The sequence below is a fragment of the Hippocampus zosterae genome, chromosome 4 (assembly GCF_025434085.1).
Source record: "Hippocampus zosterae strain Florida chromosome 4, ASM2543408v3, whole genome shotgun sequence".
NCBI classification, from domain to species: domain Eukaryota; kingdom Metazoa; phylum Chordata; class Actinopteri; order Syngnathiformes; family Syngnathidae; genus Hippocampus; species Hippocampus zosterae.
The window spans coordinates 16,574,702-16,596,904 of NC_067454.1; the positions used below are offsets into that span (position 1 = coordinate 16,574,702).

Genomic DNA, 22,203 nt, shown 5'->3' on the forward strand with positions numbered 1-22,203 from the left:
CCCCCCGCCCCATTTCCTCTTCTCACTCCTCGCGGTTGACTTGGGACCAGTCCGCTGTCTCCTGGTCGATTGCGATCGATGTACTGGGCACCCCTGCCTTAAAAGTCAGAGGTAATTCGTTGACTAGTTCAGCGCTTAGCGCCGTTGTTTGCGCAAACGCGGTAACCTAAAGGTCAAAATTGTCAATCAAGTAACAAGATTGATGATCGGCTGACATCGTCAGCACTGTATTGCTTAGCACCGTTGTTTGAATGGCAACCAACATGTATTCTCTGTGGATGAAAGCTGTGGACGAAAACCATGTCTTTAGTACAAAACAAGTGATATCCTTTTGTTATTGTTTTAAAACTCCTGTGGCCACGCGCTGCGGTTGTTCCACAAGTAGTTGGGTGCACATTGTTTCCTTTCCTCCCAGAGGAATAGCTTCCCCTGTCCAGACTAATCATAGCTGCATATTTTAAATTTTTTGGGGGGGGGGAAAAATAGTTGTTCATCTTCAAAGCGACCATTTAAGATGCGTCATGATTAGTCTGTTAAAGAGAATGTCATTCACTGCATGCACGCCGGCACGCAATCCACAGGTTTATTTATACTTGTGAAATAGCATTCATATTTTTACAGGTTTTAGCTGAGCTGATGAGGAGAAAAAGCATTACTGTAGCCTATAGTGAACATATTAAAAATGGCCTCCTTAGGCGGCGGAGGAAGCACCTGTTCCATTGCAGGGTCATTATCAGCCGTTATCTTAGTGCTTTCTAAAGGCCAGCGCTCAGCACTCTGACGCAGGGTTTCATTGTACTCTTCTGCAAGCTCAGGATAAAGCTGTTTACCCTCCTCTTTTCATTCATCACCCTTTGAGCTCAGCAGTGTGTTTTTGATGTTTTGTGTTTAGATTCTGCACATGAAATCCATAAAAACACGTTAACTTAGACTCTCGAAGCGCTTGTGATTGTAACATTATTTTGCAGTACAATCAGAATCAGCATTTTTGTCATTCATGTACGTATACATAGTCTAATCAAAGTGTATGACATCCCATTATCTCAACTAAAACCAGCAAGATTGCATTGATATCTATCTTCTATCTATATATTGCGCGTCGTCCCGCACGCGGTCTGTCCTTCCGTCTGTCCCTTTTCAAAACGTACCTACTTCACCGCGCCGCTGCGCGCCGCCACTGCGCGCCGCCACTGCGCGCCGCCACTGCGCGCCGCCACTGCGCCGCTCAGGCAGTGGCTCACTACGATCGCGCGGGCATCTTGGCGAAAAAATGTTGTCTACCCACAAGCATTGCAATTAAATTGTTAGTTATTTAGTAGAGCTAAACATCTCTTTATTTTCGCGATAAGCAATGAAGATGAACAAAAAGTTGAACCAAGCAACAACACTTTTGTGGGCCTAAGGCCCACCTTACCAGCCTTCCGCAGGAACTAGCTGATGAGCCGCCCGGAGGGCGGCGAACCAGCTAGTAAATACATAAAAAGTAAATTACGTAGAACACACATTTGGATTATATTGCTGTAGAAGTATGATATTTCAAGTGGACATTGCTCGTATTGTGCTGGTTGATGAAAATGAGTTATAGGAATGACGATTTTTAACAACACGAACTACTATTTTCTATGATAAGGGGAGGCCAGGTCAAAAATGTTCTTTCCAATATTGTTGTCTGCACAACCATGAGTCTAAACACGACATTCTGATTAGCATTGCATTTGTGTAATATTTCTGAAGCAGCTAAATACGCTTTTTTAAACCCATCTCAGGGGCAGGCCATCTTGCCATTTACTATTGACGAGAAATGACATCACAGTGCAGGTAACGACCAATTACAGCTCACCTGTTTTCTGGGTTTGGTCATGTGACATTTGGAAACTGAGCCCTTAGGCACTATGGTGTTATTTTCAGTCAACAGTAAGTGGCAAAATGGCCACCCCCTGAGATGGACAAGAACAGTTTGCTTTTTCTGCTTAATTCACCTTCCATAAGCACAATATTAATCAGAATACAGAGTTTAGACTAGTAAGGCCGCTTAAAACATTTTGTAAAGAAAATTTTGACTTGAGTTTGTCATTAATTATATATGTCACTTGGCGTTGCCAAAAGCATCACATAACTTGAGCAAATCACTTTCCAACTTACAAAAAACACCTTAAGTGATCTATCTTTTTCTCCCCCAGAGCTGTTTTCTCATTCAAAGGAAGGTTATAGAAAGCCAAAGATAATGTGTGCAGCTGTGCGGTGCACTCATAGCACATTGGGGGGGGGGGGGGGGGGGGGGGGAAACAAACATTACTTTGTAGAAAATGTCAGATTAAAATTTAAATAATAATGAAATTTGCTTTTTTTAAAAACAAATTTACTCTGGGTTGCTCAGGCTCAACACCCACCGCAATGTATACAGTCATCGGTCCTCTCTTTCACCTCAGATTTTTCTAGCCTTATGTGGAAAAAGTGGGGGGACGGATCCGAATCATTGTGAATCTTCACCATTTATAGCGCCTCTGATTAGCCCCAAATACAGTTAAGTTCAGCTCAACTGTTGTTCATATAATACGTCACATTCATGGTGTAAAACGGATTTATCGTGGTCTCATTTATTTATTTTTCATGTATCACAAACACCTGGTATTTGCAAATGGGTGTTTAGACTTTTTATATTCACTGTATGTGAACTGGGAAGGCAGTTATACAGGTGTAGTTCTTGATGTTTTGCAGCCAGGCAAACCAAATCATCCAAGATGTTTGACATTCCCATGACATGTTACTTTACATCAATTTCCACCGATTTCCCCCCCCCCCCCCCCCCCCCCCCATCAAATGTTGCAAAATACAAATGAGAGAATTTACCGGATTATGCCTGTTTCAAAGTCAATGTTGCCCAGACAATCTGCAGTTTACAGTAACAGTTCTATGACATTCTGAGGCTTCTCAGTGGGGATTTTTTTTTGTGCCGCCGGCTGTAGGCTACACATATTTCAACTGCTCTCCTGAAGTGTGACTAAACCGTGTGAGTCATAGTCAGGTGAATTTTTACTAGGCTGATCAAGCAAAAAAAAGAAAGAAAAAAGGCTTCATCTTCCAATTGATTCTTCATATCACATCTTTGTTTTGGAAAGACGCTAAATCTGGTTGATGTTGAAAATCAATGACAAAACAGAGCTTTTTAGTTTGATCTTGAGAAATGATGAATTTGGGAAATGGATGAAATGTCTGCTTTCAAGTTTTATGCGGTTAACTCATTTCATGTTTTCAATCTACGCTGAGTGTGGAATAAATCCACATATTGAGCTTGTTTCTGGACAATGCTTGGCTGCAAAACCTCTGCATTTACAATGCAATACACAAAGTATTCTGACATTGCAGTTCCTACACACATGGCATTTATGAAGGCCAAATTGCATGCATGAGAATTTGTAAACTTTCTTAGATGATTCTTCCTGTTCTGTATCCCTTACATTTTTTTGTTCTTATTTCTGTGGTTCAGACCATCATGGTCATCTAAAAATATCTATCCCTAAAGTGAACCATATGTGCCTACCGTTGCATAACATATCAGCAAAGTGGAACCAGGATTGTTGTTAACAGCGGAAGCTAAGATGGACAACGGCAGTGCCATTTTTGGGAAACGATTCATGATGGAGCTCACCGTAACAGACTGCACGTAATGTTTACAACTGGGTTTCATACCTTGTTTCTTTCTTATATTTATCTTGTTGACCTGCTGCAATTAAGCTAGGTGAGGAAGGTGAAAGACGAAATTTGGGCCACCAACCATCGTGGCCCGACCTCTGTGGTTGTTTTGTTTGCTGCTCATCCTGTCAACCTGATAATATGGAGCTTCTGGGCAGGCAGCACGCCGTTGACCTTCTCACCACCTCTCTGGCCTCTGACGCCTCAGTCTCCACTTTCCGTCATTGTGTTTGTCTTCCTGCCATGCGACTCTTCCAATGAATGCGGAAAGTACAAGTTAGAAAGATGATGATGACGAAAGGACAGACTTGAGCACACTTTATCCTGACTGAATCCTCCTATATCGCTTTACATTTCCCCAGTGTGGGACGAATAAAGGATATCTTATCTTATCTTATTTTTTACATGTTCTCTAACATGGGAATAAGTAAAGCAAAGTTAACCACAGTGTAATTAAAAAGCCACCTGTTTACAGAAGATGCTATTGCATTACAAATTATATAACCCGAGCGATCCTACTGAATACTGAAACCCATTTAAGATTGAGGCTTTCAGGAAAAATATTGAATTGAGATTTTTCTGACAGAAATGGCGATTGCGATTCCATTCACAATTTTTTCTCTTTTTCCTTTTCAAATCAAACTACAGGTGAATGTTCACAATGCACACTACTATAATTTTTTATATTTATTTTTTACAGTTGGAACAGTTTTACTCCCTTCAAACAGAGATAGTTACCAATTAAAACTAAAAATACATTCACACACAAACGACAGCACAGATCTCAATTAAGTTGTTTATTTTATCTCTGTAATATGTCTGCAATATTATAAGCAGTTAAATCTGCTGATTGATTGAAAAGGGGAGAAACGAATTACTCTTGAAGGGAAGTCAACATGTGTGCTTACTATGTCGATGTTCTCCGTCGACAATTGAGCCGCTAATTTGCTGTTTACTCTCGACTGAAACGTGGTTCCAGCCAGACCGCTAAAAAAAAGTGCACTGTACACTGGAATAGTTTTGTGTTTGGAGACACATTTGGTTCGTGATCAGCATTGGCTTCTTCTATTCTCTCTCGCTCAATGTTACATGCGTAGGCCAAGCCTCGTCCACCTTGCGTGATAACGATGTGTATTAGAAGCGTAGCAAATTTGCTGCCACGGATACGTGGCTTAGTTACTTGGATGAGAAGATCTGCATGCGAGAGGATATTTCAGCCGAGCTGCGTCAGCAGCAAGCACAGTTCGTAGCTTGAGCCCTGGCGCCGCATGTGTTAGTGCCAAGTAATCTCCCAAGTTCGTGAGCAGCGGCTGATTGGTTTGCAATACCTGTCACAAGTAGCATGACACTCTGATTATGAGCTCTGCAGAGGAAGAGGAGAAAAGAATTTCTTCATGTGAGATTGTTGTTTCAACAGGTTCTGTGTCAGTCAGGAGCACCGACAGAAATAAATAAATACATCATTTTTAGAACATATACCCATCCTATCCGCTTTAAACACATTTTAAAACACACATTAATAAACAAACTTATGTTTGAAGTAGTCCTTCACGCAATGGGAAACTATGGCGTAACATCACTTTCGGAAAAGAAAAGACTCGCACAAAACAAAAGAGAGCTACACATTGTATATTCAAACATCAAGATGTACCAATCTACGTACTTTAGTTAAAAACTAGCTTGACATATCGAGTGAAACGGGCTAATGGAAATTAGCATAGATGTTAACAGTAATTATAAATCTTTAATCAGCTACTTTAACACACAGAGCAGCAAAACATACAGGCAGACCATACAACAGGACTCAAAGTGTACAGTATATATTGTATTATCTTTGTTCTGTGGAAACAGTGACTGTTACTAGGGTGGGGTAAGTAGGAGTAAGTTGCTAGTAACCTTTTCGTCATCTTCTTGCGCTTAATCTTTTCATATTTGAACTATTCTGAATGTTCGCAAATAGTCTCAAGAATCAAACAATAAACAATAAGCAATATAGCACAGGCGCAAAGGATAAAATCTGATTATAGTGGGGCCTGGGGAACACTGCATTATACTTTAAAGCACAATGTGTCTAAGGAGCTTTTGTGATTTAAAGATTGTGTGAAAGTTTATCTTTATTTGTTCCCCTAAGAAATATACTTGCAAGTATAAGCACAAATCTCTTTCCTTCCCTTTTTAAGCTCCATCACTGCGGAGAAAGACAAAGCCTTGTGACACTCCCGTGTACCGGTCATCCCCTTTCCAGTTATATTTGGGATGGGTCACCCTTGCTTACCGTCACAACAGGAGAATGCCACCCCCCCTGGTGCATTTTTATTTTCAATCAACGCTGCCCCTTGCGTACCCCACTGTGACGATGCTTCGCAGGTCAGACTGCAGATCTTGTGTCACATGCGGAGGTGGACGTGAATAGTGCAGTGGGGTGGGAGTCAGTCATGCTATGCTGCAGCGCATGATGTGATGCAGGAACATTAGCTGCGGGGGCACCCATGTTCTCGACTTTGACATCAATACAGCAAGCGTGTCCCGGAGTTCCATTGTCACTTGACTGCAGGCTAATTTGAGAACAGGAGATGTCTTGTTGCCCTATGTGCGCGTGTCGGTGTGTGTGCGCGCGTGCGGCGTGTGCGCTGTAAAGGCTATGTTCTACTTGCTGATCTTTGCACCTGTGAAACTGACATGAATTTTCGGTGCCTTTGCTGAGCTAATTTACAGTACAACTTCTCTTTGATGGTATCTGGCATTCATTCCTTCATAAATGACCACGCTTCAGGTGGATAGACTTGTAAATTGGGACATCAGATGTACCCCCGAGCAAAGCTCTAAATCTCTGCTTCTCTGAATAGGCAGCTGATCGGTTTTTGCTTAATGCTGGTGGGCTTCCAGATGTGCATTTGTTTTACTACCTCAGGATGATCATGCTAGCAACCTGGTTTATTATAACCATCAAATGCCTACTTGGAACTTTTTCACTGCCAGCCTTTTTCAAAGCCGAGTCCTCCAGAGCATTTTGACTGAGCTTTCAAGACACGCAGATATTGTCATCCTTGACAATATACTGTAAGTCACTGAACTTACAAAGAGGAAGAGTGGACTCTTCTTTCACTAGAAAAGTTTTTTCCCCTAGTATTGACCGTTCTTTAGTATTGACCGTTCTTTTATAGTCACCTTTAGAACATGTGTTGATTCCATGAAATCACATCTTTTTGACTAAAAAGCGGAGCAAACAAATCAAGCGTGACAAGAACAGTGACTTTATACTAACTAATGTTTCACGTTTGTGATGCCTAAAACTATAAAACGGCGTAATCAAGACTGATTTGTTCTTCTCTTGGCAAATTTATTATACAGATATAGTGGACTCCTGCATACTCACTGTTTGGCACCCATGGATTTGCAAATTCACACAACAATCAAGATGAGATTAATATCTACATATAATAATATGCATCATGTTTTGGATTTATTTTGAAATTTCTTTTTCAGAAAATCAGAACAAAAGTTAACCTTTTCGGGATTATCTGAAGGAGCATCCCAAAACACAGTAAGTTTTTGTCACCATTTTCAGCTCATTTCAACAGTGGTCACTCAGACTCTGCCAACCAGAAATACCCTTGGCGGTTATTGTTTCAAACATGAATCGGATAAGTACATCTGAAACGGTAACAAAAACCATTTCAAATTGGAAATAAACCGACAATTTTTTGCCGTCTCAACAGTGCACAGGTAAGATAAAAAGAATGATCTCTCCCAAGTTTGGCATGCTTTGAATTGCCTGGTGTGTTTGTGTGTTTTTAACACCCCCCAAACTTCATGTTTAAAATTTTATCAGATAACCAGCGCAGATATTCATTTCCAGGATGTTTTTAATGTTGACAATCAAATGTCTTTGACGTCACACAAGATATATTAAGGTTAAAACAATATTTAAGCAACACAGTGGTGAATGGTTAGCGGATTTGCCTCACAGCTCAGAGGTTGCGTGTTCAAAACCGTCTCTGGCCTTCTTGTGTGGAGTTTGCATTTTTCTCCATGCCTGCATGTCAAATAGTATCAAATTTTGGAAAAAAATGGTTGCTGTCAGTCCATCATCTTACTCAACATGGTGAGCCCCAAAAGTATATGCTGTCTCCACACGCTGCACTGTTTGATTGGCTCGTTTAAAGAAATAGCATAAGCATATGGTCTCTGTTTACAGGCCCTGTGCGTCATAAGAGTTCATGATAAACACAATTTGCGCAAAAGTTGCACAAAGGCAATCTGAATTCAAGACACTTGACTCAGTCCAAATAGTTCATTCGTGAGCAGGCAACACACTCAGCAACTTCATGCGGACAGAGCTCACGCCAAGTTGTTTATCACTCATTTCAAATACTCAAAGAGGTGATTTGTTCTTGTTGCCTCATTTCATGACGGTATGTACATGTAATCACCTATTTTTACACATTGGAGCTTCTTGTTGAGTCATGGGTTTTGAGAAGGCAGCTCGAAGTGGCTCCTGATTTAAAATTATTGCAATTGTAGATTAGACTGAAAGTGTTGGAACATGCTCCAGTTCTCAAGTGCTTCCTTGCAGACCCTGAGGCCAGCTTTATGGCTAACACTGGAATGATATCGCATAGCAAGACTCCTTTCCCTGTAATCGCCCCGTATCCACGTGTGCACGGTGTGTGTGCGTATGTGTGTGTCTTTCCCACATATACATACACTTATATACATATACAGGATGTTATGTCAACTGTGATTGTCTGAGGTATGTGATCTTCGCAGTTTGAGCTTTTGTGTGTGTGACAACAATGAATGGCATAGTTGGAATAGTTCAAGACGGGATCACAGTTGTCATCCTTGGGTCATTTTTGGTGCAAGTGTGCGCGTGCTCGAACACCTATCTTCACAGCACCACAATACAGGTTAAACAGATTTCCTGTGAGCCATTGTACTGTATCTCCTGGAATATGGCAGCTTCCTGGTCTAAACCTTCACGTTGAAGAAGCTCAGTTAGTTTCTCCCCAGCAATTTCCACTCTCAATTCCTGTTCCTTCCTTTTTACATGCTCTCCTTGTCTTCTGCGCTCTCCTTCTCCTTTGTCCCGCTGCTTTCTGTGTTGTCTTGGTGCCACATGACCACAGGTTTTGCACCAAACTCATCCCTAGGCCTTCCCCAAACAAAATTTCTATAATTAAAATTTTGATTTTGAGTAGTACATCATATACAGTGATAGGAATACAGAACCTCAAAAGTTTTATTTGTTACTGGTTGACATAAGATTTGGTCCATTTCCAATAAATAACTTCCCGTGATCAATTATGTTTCTAATAACTTTCTAGAGTGCCGGCTCTCCCTATCATAATTACTTTTTAACATATAAGCCAGACTTAATAAGTCTAAAAACAATTAAACACTCACTTTGAATGAGGAGGGGTAAGAAGTGTCGTGTCACTGATGACCTCATGTAGATTTTTTTCCCCCCACTGTAACGCAAGTGGCGGCCCGGTCGTCCAGTGGTTAACATGTCGACCTCACAGTGCAGAGGTCGTGGGTTCTACTCTGGCCTCCCTGTGTGGAGTTTGCGCACCGTGCCTGCGTGGGTTTTCTCCAGGTACTCCAGGCTTCCTCCCACATTCCCAAAACATGCGTGGCAGGTTAACACAACACTCTAAATCAGGGGTGTCAAATTCATTTTTTGTTGCAGGCCACTTTGGAGTTATGGTTGGAGGGCCAGTGCAAAATCAACGTTATTTGTTATCTATGACATTTTAATATTTCAGTACAGATTTCAGCAAGAATCATGATAGTTGACACACATGATTTGCTCCCGCGGGCCACATAAAATGGTGTGGGGGGCCGCATCTGGCCCCCGGGCCTTGATTTTGACACATTTGGTCTAAATTGTCCCTAGATGTAAGTGTGCGCACGGATGGTTGTTCGTCTATGTGTGCCCTGCGATTGGCTGACAACCGATTCAACGTGAGGATCCAAAAATGGATGGATGGATGACGGATTTCATTAGAATTGCAAGACGTAATCACATCCTATCAAAAAACACAGGTTGAGCTCATCATTTGACGCTGGCTGAAAGGAGGTTATGTGAAATGCTCTGACGGCTTGTTTGAGACGATGCCACACATTCAGGCATTTTATTCGCAAAGTTTTGCTGAAACTTTCATCCAACTCAAAATTTGACAAGCATTTAAGGCATTTGGGAATTGTGGTTCAACTCTAAGGGTCTCGTCAAACTTTAGCAAAAATGATTCATTATTAACAAGACATTTTTCCCATGTAATATCTCTGTAGTATCTTTTATTGATTTTACACAGACATTAATGCTAGTCCAGATGTTTGGCGCGCTCTCTAAATGCTCAAACGGCTTTCGGCCGTGTGTGTGTGTGTGTGTGTGTTTTCTCTCTCTCTCTCTCTCTCTCTCTCTGTCTCTCTCTGTCTCTGTCTGTCTCTGTCTCTGTCTCTGTCTCTGTCTCTGTCTCTGTCTCTCGCTCTCTCACTCACACACACACACACACACACACACACACACACACACACACACACATACACACACACAGTCTTCCTCCTGCTGTCCAGCTTTCTCCAGGGAGCAGTCTAAACATGGTTTCAGAGCCAGGCCAGTCAAGCCTCCAGCAAAAACACAACAAGAGCAGACACAAACACTTAACTCCAAATGCCTGTCTGCCTCCCATGTTTTGGCACAACTTCTCTTTACGTCCTCAAAGTTTGTTCATTTGTTTACCCTTGTCAATTGTGGACAACAGAGGTTAATTGATTCCCTGCTCTTATGGCATGTAATATCTGTTTAAATTCAAAACTACATGTTATACATATCATACAGTGTTGTTTTATCGAAATCAATTTGCTTTCAAATGTTTTCTGCAAGGAAGTGACATTTGCAAAATTCATGATTTTGTCTTCTGTGTTTGGAAAATGAAAGATCATGTCCAGAACTATATTTTGGAGTTGAGTCTCTAAATGAGGATGCGATTGTAATACTGGTGAAGACAAAGTGATACATTGTATTATGAGAAACCCATATGAAAGACAGAAAGATAATGTATCCATTTTGTGCCTTGTTCCTTATGACATCTGGGGGGTTTTTTTGCCCCACTTTCTCCATATCTGTTATTTGCTCCTATAATTTGTGTGGATGTGTCAAAAGTTGTCATTGGAATGCAACCTTTTATTGGGCTATTGTCCCCCCGCTTTTACGATGAGAAAGCCAGGCATTTCTTCTTAATATGATCATGACACTTTAGCTTTGATGAGTAAATACAGTTGCAACACCCCAACAGCACATCCTGTTTGCATTCTACACGGAGGCATTAGGAATGACTGATGAAAAATTTTTTGTCTAGTCCAATAAAGGAATGATGCTAGTACTAGCAGAAAGTATCAAAAGAAGGGATGCAGGATAATTCTTGACCCTATAATTATATGGCTGTTATTAGAACTTAAGCTGCCATATCAATAAATCTGACAACATTACAAAAAAAGCAAACAAAAAAAAACATTCAAGAATCAAACTGAAAATCCATTGAAGCCTTACTTCGCTGTCTGTCAGTGCGCTCCTTCTGATTGGAAAGGCCTGTCATAATGTAAACTCTGCTCTCAGCTTGATCATTCTTGCTCACAAACAACATATGGGACATCTTTATGAGGAAATCAAGCTCTCCTTTGTACTTAATACGCCCTGTAGTAAATGTGCATTGAAGGCACATTAATCAAACATGACACCGATGGTGCGGGATGTATTCAGTTTTAGAGGAAGACATTTTGCATGGTTTTTGCACCCCAAAAAAATCAATCACCTTCAACACAACAAATCTTATCAGCCACTTTATGCATTGTCATAGCTAGAATGTACAACAGTATTTTGAAACCTACAAAGATGCCTGTCCTGGTAAAGAAACTGCCCAAAAGCAAGCCACAAAGAGACCCTGGCTTCTTCCCATTGCCGCTGCATTTGAAAAGTACACAAAGTGACCCAACTGCTAAAACAATCTGTGATTTCATCATGGAAATGATGGCCGCTTGAAGAGCAACCTGGTTTTTGTCAGCTAATAAAACCACGTGGTGCTACGTTTATGTTACTTCCGAGCCGCCGCTATTTTGGAATGTATGTTTGCCATCAAAATATGATATGACACAATCTTGCGTTCACCGAGAGATGGAAATACGGACACAAGCTTTATGGATGTGTGATGTTATCCCTGCTAGCTTTGTTAGCTTGCTAGGTCTGACTACACAGTGGCTGGATGAGAACTTCAGACTTTACAGGGTTGTGCTATATGCAGTGCTCAGTTATGCATTTACTTTATTTCTTTTTTTTACAATGCGCATTGTCAATTTTTTTAGTGCACTTGATGAATCCTTACCCAAGATTTTTTCTACTCTTCGAAGCCTGTTATTTTTAAAATTTTGTATCTGCCATGTGCATTCAGTCGCGTGACATGGAGTAGTTACTTCAGTCAAGTAAAAGAACTTCCACAAAGTGATCAAAGCTGTTGTACGAGTACACACACCTGCATGTTAAGTCGCAGGTCAATGTCTATCTGTACTCATTTGTATGCAAACACCATTTGACATTCAGGTACTGTATCTTTTCATTATGCACTGAACAATGCCTAAAGTTTACATTTGACAAGCCATTCAGAACATAGCATTTTCTTGAAAAAAATAAAAGGGAAATTCTAGAAACAGAGGTTTTTGATTTTTCTTGTAATAGTTATGTCATATTTGGTTAGCGCAAATCTGTGAGTATCGCTCTCTTCATATCACAAGTAGGTCTTGCTGCTGTGTATAACTTCATTTCTAGAACATTTTACAATCGTAGCATCACTTTTACAGTTCTGCCAGCCAGGAGGTTGGAAGCTGTCCAGAGAGAGGAAAGCACCCACCTTCTTCACTGTCGTGCTGACGGATATTGAATCAGACAGGCACTACTGCTCCTGCCTCACTTTTTATGAGGCTGAGGTCAATCTGCAGGTAAGATTGCATACACAGAGCCAGCTGTAAACCTTTCCAACATGATGTCATACATACTTGTAGGTGGAAGAAACTCAGATTGCACCACGAGCAAACAAACCGTATCATGTCATCTGACCAAGGAAGAGCAAATTAGAAAACAGGGAAAATGGCTTGAAATAATGATTTTAGCTTTCTTCTCCACCACCGTTGTTTGAACGGGAGGTGTGAGTTGAAAAGAAGTTATATGAGATTAAATTGCCTCAGAGGGAGATGGAATGCTAGCGGTGATTCACAAAACGGTAAGTTAGTTTGCAGGTTCGCCATTATATTTTGATCAATTACTCAATGACAACCAACCACAAATTTCATACATACCTGTGGGAAACTGTTTTCCACACGCCCATTGATGGAGAGTTTAAAAATTAAACTCTGGCTGTGCTACATCCTAACACAAGATTTTTATCATCGTTGTCAGTTCAAGGCAGCGGCAGTCAATGCTCTTTTATCATATTAGCTTGTTCCGTTTACAGCTGTCACAATGTTTGACACGTGATGTGGTGTGCTTTGGATCATGAGTTGTTAGTTTCCTTCTGCTACTTTTCTCTTCCCAATCATTGTGATACAAGTTGGCCTTTGTTTCGTCTAAAGTATTCAAATTAAGATAAGATAGATATCCTTTATTCGTCCCACACTGGGGAAATTTACAGCCTCCAGCAGCAAGAATGTATGTAGAAAGAAGAAAGAGAAAAAAAAACAACAAACATCTTTCAATTAAATGCAATATGAACACAAAATGGATAAATCACAGTACTATTTACAATTTTCCTTCACATCATTTAATTATTATTATTATTATGATTGTTATTTTTTATTCATCAGCCTTACAGCAGTCAGTAGGAACGAGCGTCGGTATCTCTCCTTCTTGCAGCGCGGGTGTAACAGTCTCTGGCTGAAGGAGCTACCAAGTGCTGTCAGGGCGGGCTGGAGGGGGTGGGAGGGACTGGCCATCATAGCTTTTAGCTTAGTTAGCATCCTTCTGTTGCCCACCTCCTCCAGAGTGTCAAGGGAGCAACCCAGGACAGAACTGGCCTTCCTGACCAGTCGCTCCAGTCTCTTTCTGTCCCGGGCTGAGATGCTGCCTGACCAGCAGACAATGCCATAATGGATGGCCGAGGCCACCACCGAGTTATAGAACGTCTTAAGGAGTGACCCCTGAACCCCAAAAGACCTCAGTAGGAAGAGTCGGCTCTGTCCTTTCCTAATCAGGGTGTCCGTGTTTGTAGACCAGTCCAGTTTGTCGTTCAGAAGAACACCAAGGTACTTGTAGGAGGTCACCCTCTCTATGTCCATACCCTGGATGTTCATCGGTGCTGGTGAGGACTTTTTCCTGCAGAAATCCACAACCAACTCCTTAGTTTTCCTAGGGTTGATCTGGAGGAGATTCTGCTGGCACCAGTCCACAAAGTCCTTTGTCAGTCCCCTGTACTCCCGATCGTCCCCTTCTGTAATGAGGCCAACAATCGCAGAGTCATCGGAGAACTTCTGAAGGTGGCAGTTTGGAGTGACGTGTCTGAAGTCCGAGGTGTAGAGGATGAACAGGAATGGAGCCAGAACAGTCCCCTGCGGCGCTCCAGTGCTGCAGAGAAGCCGGTCCGACTCACAGCTCTGCAATCTCACGTACTGCGGCCGATTTGTGAGGTAGTCTATGATCCATGCTGTGAGATGGTGGTCCACTCCGGCGTTCTGCAGTTTGCCTCCCTGCAAATTGGGCTGGATGGCGTTGAAGGCACTGGAGAAATCAAAGAACATGATTCTCACAGTGCTCCCAGCCTTCTCCAAGTGTGACAGCACTGAGTGGAGGAGGTAGATAATGGCGTCTTCCACGCCGATGCCAGGCTGATAGGCAAACTGCAGCGGGTCCAGTGACGGGCTCACCAGCGGTCGAAGGTGGGCGAAGATGAGTCTCTCCAGCGTCTTCATCAGGTGAGACGTCAGCGCCACCGGTCTGTAGCTGTTCAGCTCCTTAGGGTGGGGGGTCTTGGGCACTGGGACCAGGCACGAAGTTTTCCACAGCTGTGGAGCTCTGCCCAGCTTCAGGCTCAGGTTGAAGATGTGCTGGACAATGTTACACAGCTGGTCAGAGCAGGTCCTGAGGAGCCGGGAACTGATCTTGTCCGGACCTGCTGCCTTCCTCACATTCATCTTCCTCAGTTGGTTCCTTACCTTCTCTGTTGTGACGTACAGGCAGGAACCAGGTGACATACTGGGTTGATGAGAGCTGGTTTATAAAATTATAATAATTTATTGTCTCCCATAATCGTACGATCCTTTGATCTTCAGCTTTTTAATAATGGACCAAACTTTTGAAGCGTTTCCTCTCCTATTAGATTTATGTTGTTTTCTTAATCTCCTCATGTCCACATTCACTTGCAGTGAGATCTCATTGGACTTCAAATGTATTAGATGATAAAATCTCTGTCATAGTCCAAATATCTCTGGACCCATGGGTACTTCAGTTTGTGTGGTGCTCACTTAAGAAGATCCTCATTAACTAGGAGGCCCCACCAGACCCGCTAACTCTGCACTTCTGCATGAGCCTCATTAATCCTGATGTAATGAAATTTGAAATCTCAGGCTCCTCGCCGTGTTTTAGATTGCCATGATAGTAAAATTAATTTTGTTGAACACTCACACAATGATTGTGAAATACTTTTCGTTTGGTATGTCACCTTCATAATGCTTAAAGGTCAACAGGGGGATTTTGGTTGAGAAAGATGATGGTTCTCATCTTCTGTTTTCTATTTTTGGATTATCATTTTTTTTTAATGCTCTTCGGCTCTTTTGTTTTTACTTCAAGGAACGCGTGACATCGTCAAGAATTAGGAAAAAACAAAAGTCTGGATGAATCCAGCCTAATAAAAAACATGCCGGACGCTGATACAGTGCACTCCGCTTAATAGAACACCATTGGGCCGAAGCGCTTCTGTTCTACTAAGCGGGGTTTCTATTAACCGGAGACACTTTATTAGGTACACCTTCAGACACGTCGATGACCAAGTTATGCACGCAGAAAACCCCCTGCTGACGAGTTAGAAGAGATATTTCGACTGTGGACGTCCATATCTTTAATCAAACAACAACTTTAATCTACTTCAGTCAAACATCTCAAATCACGAGAAAAATGTCGTTACTTTTGTCTGGAAACAGGAGTCCGTAATTTTGCGGTTGACTTCCCTCTCAATGCGCTGTATAAGAGGGAAGTCCTGGAAACCGCGGGTGTACCTTCTGAGAATCCGGCAATGCATCGTATCGTCCGAGTATGTCCTTCTTATCCGCAGGTGATAGCCCTCGTCTCTTGAATGAAGTTGAAGCCATTGTGACGTGCGTGTGTCTATGTGTGGAGTGACGCGTGCTACCTGTTACTGTATACGGCTAGAACTACCGCGTTTTCTCGCGATAGTGGTACAGTATCGCGATAGCTACACTTCGAAAACCACTAGTTTACAATGTTCATTGCTTACGGCCTGTTCTATTAAGCGGAGATCTGTTCTACTAAGCGGAGTATCTTTATAGGAAATTGCATTAGGCAAATGTGTTCCAGAGCCTTTTGCTCTATTAAGCGGATTACTCTATTAACCGGTGTTCTATTAAGCGGAGTGCACTGTAGTAGAGATACTTGTGCTCACCTCGGCTTTGGATTTACTCATGCATGCAAGTCGACCCGTCTATCACTGATCACAACAGATTCAATGGAACTTGATTAGTGTATGATTATGAATGACCTCGTTAAATTCTCTCCCCGCCAAAAGCCCACAGAATACCAAAGTAATTGTTTCACTGTGTTTGCCTTTGCAAGAGGCCTCCAATGGCCCCTGTCATTCTGCCCATTGTGATTTCACATCCTTTAACATGTGCACGGCAGTCGTCAATCACATTCCAGTTTGGTCAGCAAATCGTTGCTTAGGTGATTTTGAGATGGAACCTCATAGAGGAAATATGCGCCACGTCTCAAAAAGTGGACTAGTCACTGGACAGGAATCTTTCAAAGAAACAATTGTTGATGATCTTTTGTTTTTAACCTCACAGTTGTGTGAATCAGACCATAATTTTTTTCATCCTTCCTGGTGTAAAACCAAGTATACATGTCCCCAGAGGTTGAAAACCAACATTGGACAAATTACCACAACAGAGACAGAAAATGATCAAAAATAGCCCTGTTGTTTTGCAGAGGAGCCAAATGACATCCTTTGTTGTCTGTCACTAGCTGTTAAAGTTGTTCATCTGTGTAACACACTGCAGACCACTGGATCATCCTTTTTCAGTCAATTGTTTTTCATTAGTACACCTTTCCTCTTCAGATATTTGATTGTAGTCAAAAAAACATGTGGGAGTGTTAGGCCTGCTTTACCTACCAAATAGCGGGTCCTAAATTAGGTGTTCACTTACCCAAATAGATTACGCATGTTGTTGGCAGCAGGTGATGGAGACCACCATATCAAAAAGAGGAGCACCGCAAGCTCAATATGAAATTTGAAGTGATGTAATTGGCAGTGTTAGTGGAAGACCACCACCGTACTGATTTATTGAAAAGAAAACCTGTTGCTCCTATAATTTGTTGAAGCCAGCAAATGAAAAGAAGCCACGTCTTGTTGGATTTGACTCATCGCGAATGCCCATCCTTGATTAACATTCCATTTCAAAATTGGGAAAGCACATACAAAAAACAGCTGCGGGACAGGCGAGCGCCAGGAAATTGACAGTCGACTCACCTGACACGACTCCGCGCCAGACCGTGGATCATTCAGAAGCCCCAAAATGGATGAATAGATGAAGTGTTGTTAGAATTTTTGTGTCTGGGATTTTAAAAAGTGTTACATGAGCTCAAAATATTAGTACTCCCTGTCACCTCTCATTTTGCTTGCACCTCTTCGGAATGGTTACACACATTTGTTCCTGTTAACTACCTGCGTGAGGAAAAATAAACATTTATTAAATCCCATGGCAGTGTTGAGGTCTGCATTCATGTAGATTATAGCTGACATATTCTTCAGAAAGCGCAACATAAGCGAAAGCCCTTATGTTGGCCAAAGCCAAGCAGTTCACTCCATTGTCAATGGAGTGATTGAAATACACAATCAACAATTATGACCACATTTACTCAGTATAAACTACTTTTGCAGTCGAATTATGTGTAAAACAAAAAAGTTAATATTTTTACATTTGAGCTAGTAGGGTAAAGTTACAGTAAATACAGCGACTTAAGTATTATTTATGTATGACCTATACAGTCATCTTTGCTACCCTCTTACTGATGTGATCCCTTAAAACTCCACTTAAATGTCAGTTCCTTCGTCTGCGTCAAGGTCTTACCTTCTAATCTTTTAAGGAAAGTCATGGGATTGGCAAGCGGGCTGTGAATTCCAAACCAGAAGCAGGAAGTATCTTAAAATAAACATAGCCTATCAATAAGTGTTCAAAGTTAAACTGAGTGGTCTTATTTTCCCAAAGCAGATATTACTCAAATTGTTCTCTTATCCTGCCAGCTGACTGTAAATTAAACGCAACTGTATTATACCACCTATTCTTTGAGTCAAGCTCATCCTGATAAGGAACTCCAAGGACTATATTTGGCCGTGTGCCGACATCTTGCTCCAGCATAACAAACACACATTCTTCAGTTCCACATAAGGCACTGAAGATCTTGAAACGTGACATTGTTTGAACAGTCTTTACTCTAAATGAATCCTTATCTGTCGAATCAAATTTCCGAGAGTCCAGCCAGTGGGCGGAGGAATGTTTTGCGTCTAGTAATTGAACTGAATCCTGAATATAACGATGAAGTGGGCCCCCCATCTGAATGAGATTTTTTTTCAGATTCTCTTGACATGTTTTCAATTGAGTGAAGAACTATACTAGAATCTGATAAACGCTTTAGTCAGGAATGAACACTCCTGGCTGAGGATTCACCCAAGATTACTTGACCTTGTAGCATTTTTTTTTAATCGCAGCTTATCATTTTGACATTCATTAATCACAATTATTGTTATAAAGTGTTTTTGCCAACATTAGAGGAAAGATGCAGTTCAAACGTGCAAAGGTTTGCATCTTCTAGTCCTCTAATCATTTTCAAGTTTTGCATTTTTCTGTTTGTTGGACCAAACATAAATCTCATGTCTTATTCTCCAAGTGTTCAATCTAGAAGAATAAATATTTGTAATCATATATCATTAATACACCAAATATAAAAAAAAATAACCAGGTAGGAACTTGACTTGTCTAATGTATGTTGTACTTCTTCCCCCAAGAATGTTTTTTTTTTTTGTTGTACCTGCTTCATTTGAGCAATTAATAAAACAATACTTCATGGTAATTTGGATGCGTCGATTTGGAGAACTTCTTTTTGGTGCATATTTTCAACTGTAACTTGTGAGTGAATCAGAGAAAAAGGTTCCCCCGAGGAGCAAAGGAAACCAAAGGTCTCGAAGAAACTTATGTTGAGAAATAATGAAATTCTGCCGTCTTCATCTGGTCTCCCAAAAGAAAGTCAACATGATTAGGGAATGTGGATTTTAGGTGCCAATCCTAGCTCTAATTGTAATATATACAAATCCCACCTGAGTCTTCAATTGCAGGACCAGCTGAACTATGGGGGAAAAAACGTGACTTACGCCTGAAAAAATACTGTACTTTTCTATTAAAATTGTGGTTGTCTCCATCAACTAATTTCTTGTGGTACCGTAATTGTATTTGTGTTCATTGTTCCGCTATTCATGTTTCAGTTTTGGAATGTTTGCTACAAAATAACATAGCTAAAGACATTGAGAGACGACAGTTTGCAAGTGTTTGTGCACAGCCCGAATGTTGATTTTTCATTCGCCAGATGTCTTTGAGACTGCGACCTTGAAGGAACCCTGACGAACATCGACATTCGGGCCATGCACAAACACTCGCAAACCTCCGCCGCTCAGTGGGAATCGTGCTTAAGATCTTGAATCTTAGATTAGCAACCTCAGCCATCAGAACAATGTATATTTGTTATAAAAGACAGTCATATGCTTCACTCTATCACTTTATCTTGATCTTGGAACAAATGGTGTGGTTTTTTTTTTAATTTCCCTGGGGTGTGATCAATGCACATGGCGTCTAATGACGCAAATAAAGCAAAGGACCTGTTGGAAAACATCTTGCTTGTTTTTTTGAGTTTAGGACTAGCTACACTAGTATTCTTCCCAAACACATGCATTGGATGTGAAAACTATCAATTACACAATGACTTTGAACCGGGATGTAAACAGTGCTGAGATGTTCCATTTCATGGTTTTAAGTCTTCTTCTTCTTCTTCTTTTTTTTTTTTTTTTTTTACATCCCAGGGATCTAAAAGTATCGAGGTTGACGAAGATGAGGAGGTGGAAGAGGATTGCTTGATCCAGCCAGCTCAAGTGTTTGCTCCAAAAAGTCTCATTCTCGTGTCCAGATTAGATCATCCAGAAATATTCAGGGTAAAAAGGCTAAATGTGATTGATTTTAAAAAACTATATTCTGTCTTCAGAAAACCTTCATTTTGAATGTCTCTGTATATATTGTCCTTCCAGGGTTGTTTGGGACTTATCTACACCGTGCACATTGATAGCCTTACTGTCCCTTTAGAGGGTTTGGTGGCCAATCTGTTCATATTTCACGTCCCTGTAGCTGGTGGATCCCAGGTATTGTCCAAAGTATAGTATTTTGTATTGATTTTGACTGTTTATCTTTGTTGGTGGCCATGGATTCATGATGAAATTTTACAACAGTGACTGCCAAGATTTCCACATAGTGTAACCAAAGTCGAAGGTCAAAATAGTGAATATGCTTTTTTCCCCCCAGCTTCAGAATGTTAACATCAGAACAACAATCGGACAAAAAGCTCACCCGCAGCCCCTGTTGAGGATAAACAGTATAGAAAATGGATGGAAATGTCTAATAAGCTATATACCACTCTAAACATTCCTAATGAAGAAGTAAGCTTCTTCAATGTTTGAAAGTAATACCAGTGATTCAAATGAATGCAGATCGTGGACTGATCTAATAAGAAATGATATAGAATGCAGCTATAAGATACCATGCTTATTTTGGACATGAGTTCCACTACTCATGTCATAATCGGAACATCAACAACTCAAATACATTCTTAAATTTTTAAATGTCGTCACTTTATTACTGCTGATGAGGGAAATCTAAATATTTGCCTCACATTGTTCTGAGAGTGCAGCTCCTGTACAAACACCAGTAAGAGGAAAGCATTTGGTATGTCCCCAGCATGACGCCTCTTCAATTCCCAACACCTTAAGTGTGCCTTTAGGCAAGGGAACAGACACATTAGTGAAACTAGCACACAGTAAAACCTTACTGGTATGCGAGGAATTGTATGAATGAACAAGCTGGATTTCCCTTTAACTTCAAATTTGACTTGTTGCCACGTCTTTAAAAGTGTGCATCCTGCAAGCAATGATGACTGTTGCATCAGCCAATTGATCCAAAGAGCCAACAGTATTGCGCACTTCATGAAGACACATTCACTCACAAGCACATAATTGAAATTACATTTTTTTGCAGTTTGATCACTGACATTTTAGTTGTAGCTGGGTGCCCATGCAGCCTTGATTAGAAAGCGCACCTTGCTATAACTTGAAATGAGTGGCTGTCAACGAAAATGATTTTTGACATTTATTGTCATGTTTTTTTCTTGACAGAAGCTATTTAGCCTGGGAGCTGGTGACCGACAACTAATCCAGACGCCTCTGAATGACACATTACCTGTCACATGCAAGAGTGTCGCTCTGCTCTTCCAGCAACTAGGTGCGTCCCGCCACTGAGCAACCAGTCAGTCATCCTTTGATAGCAAGCCTACAAGGTGCCATGTCATGCTCATGTCATTTAGTCATGTTTAGCGGCAACACGGTAGGGATGGTGTAGAATTCACTGCATATATCAAGAATTCCTTCTTAGTTGAGATTGCATGAAATGTCGATCCCTTTATTTGCTCTTAATCTTTTAAAATAATATTTTAAAATATTGCTAAAATCCGCTTCTTAGTTGATTCAACCCAGCATCTTAATATTTTTGACATGACGTGGTGTAAGTTAAGTCAGCTTTATCCGATTTTAGAGCCCCAATTCCTTTGGCTAAATCACAAGTGCAGATTTTTAGAGTCAGGAGACATTTGGATTTATTGTATTGTAAACGTGCCCGAGGCAAGATTATGAGGTTTTGACCTCCCACTAGTGATTCTGCAATTTGCTCGAAGCTAGAACAAGCACATGGTGAAGATTTGATACCGTTTGTTGGGCTCACGTTGCTCCATTTGCACAATACATTAACTTCTGCATAAGCCAGTTGTACGGCCAGTACGGTACATGCTGAGTTCATTGTGACGCGTGCAGCTTTTAGGATGTTTATCCGTCATCAAATTACTATTCCACAGAGACCACTAATGTCGATGATGTATGTTGTATCTTTAGACTTTAACCTCACTTTTGAAGTAAGCCGACTAGTATC

The 22,203-nt window shown here is 41.1% G+C and overlaps 2 protein-coding genes and 1 long non-coding RNA gene across 6 annotated transcripts in view; 2 read left to right on the forward strand and 1 right to left on the reverse strand.

The window, feature by feature from the left end:
- The window catches only part of LOC127599620 (uncharacterized), a 115,673-nt gene that overhangs the window by 84,803 nt on the left and 8,667 nt on the right, over positions 1 to 22,203 (reverse strand). The gene's annotated exons all lie outside the window — the stretch shown is intronic.
- The window catches only part of lyve1a (lymphatic vessel endothelial hyaluronic receptor 1a), a 105,605-nt gene that overhangs the window by 53,336 nt on the left and 30,066 nt on the right, over positions 1 to 22,203 (forward strand). The window lies entirely within an intron of this gene.
- sbf2 (SET binding factor 2) overlaps positions 1 to 22,203 on the forward strand; it is a 91,720-nt gene that overhangs the window by 22,492 nt on the left and 47,025 nt on the right. For all 4 annotated transcript variants that reach the window (XM_052063578.1, XM_052063579.1, XM_052063580.1 and 1 more), the window contains exons 3-6: positions 12,550 to 12,687; positions 20,040 to 20,168; positions 20,262 to 20,372; positions 21,399 to 21,504. In XM_052063578.1, the coding sequence (XP_051919538.1) occupies positions 12,550 to 12,687; positions 20,040 to 20,168; positions 20,262 to 20,372; positions 21,399 to 21,504 (484 nt within the window). The remainder of the gene's footprint in view (positions 1 to 12,549; positions 12,688 to 20,039; positions 20,169 to 20,261; positions 20,373 to 21,398; positions 21,505 to 22,203) is intronic.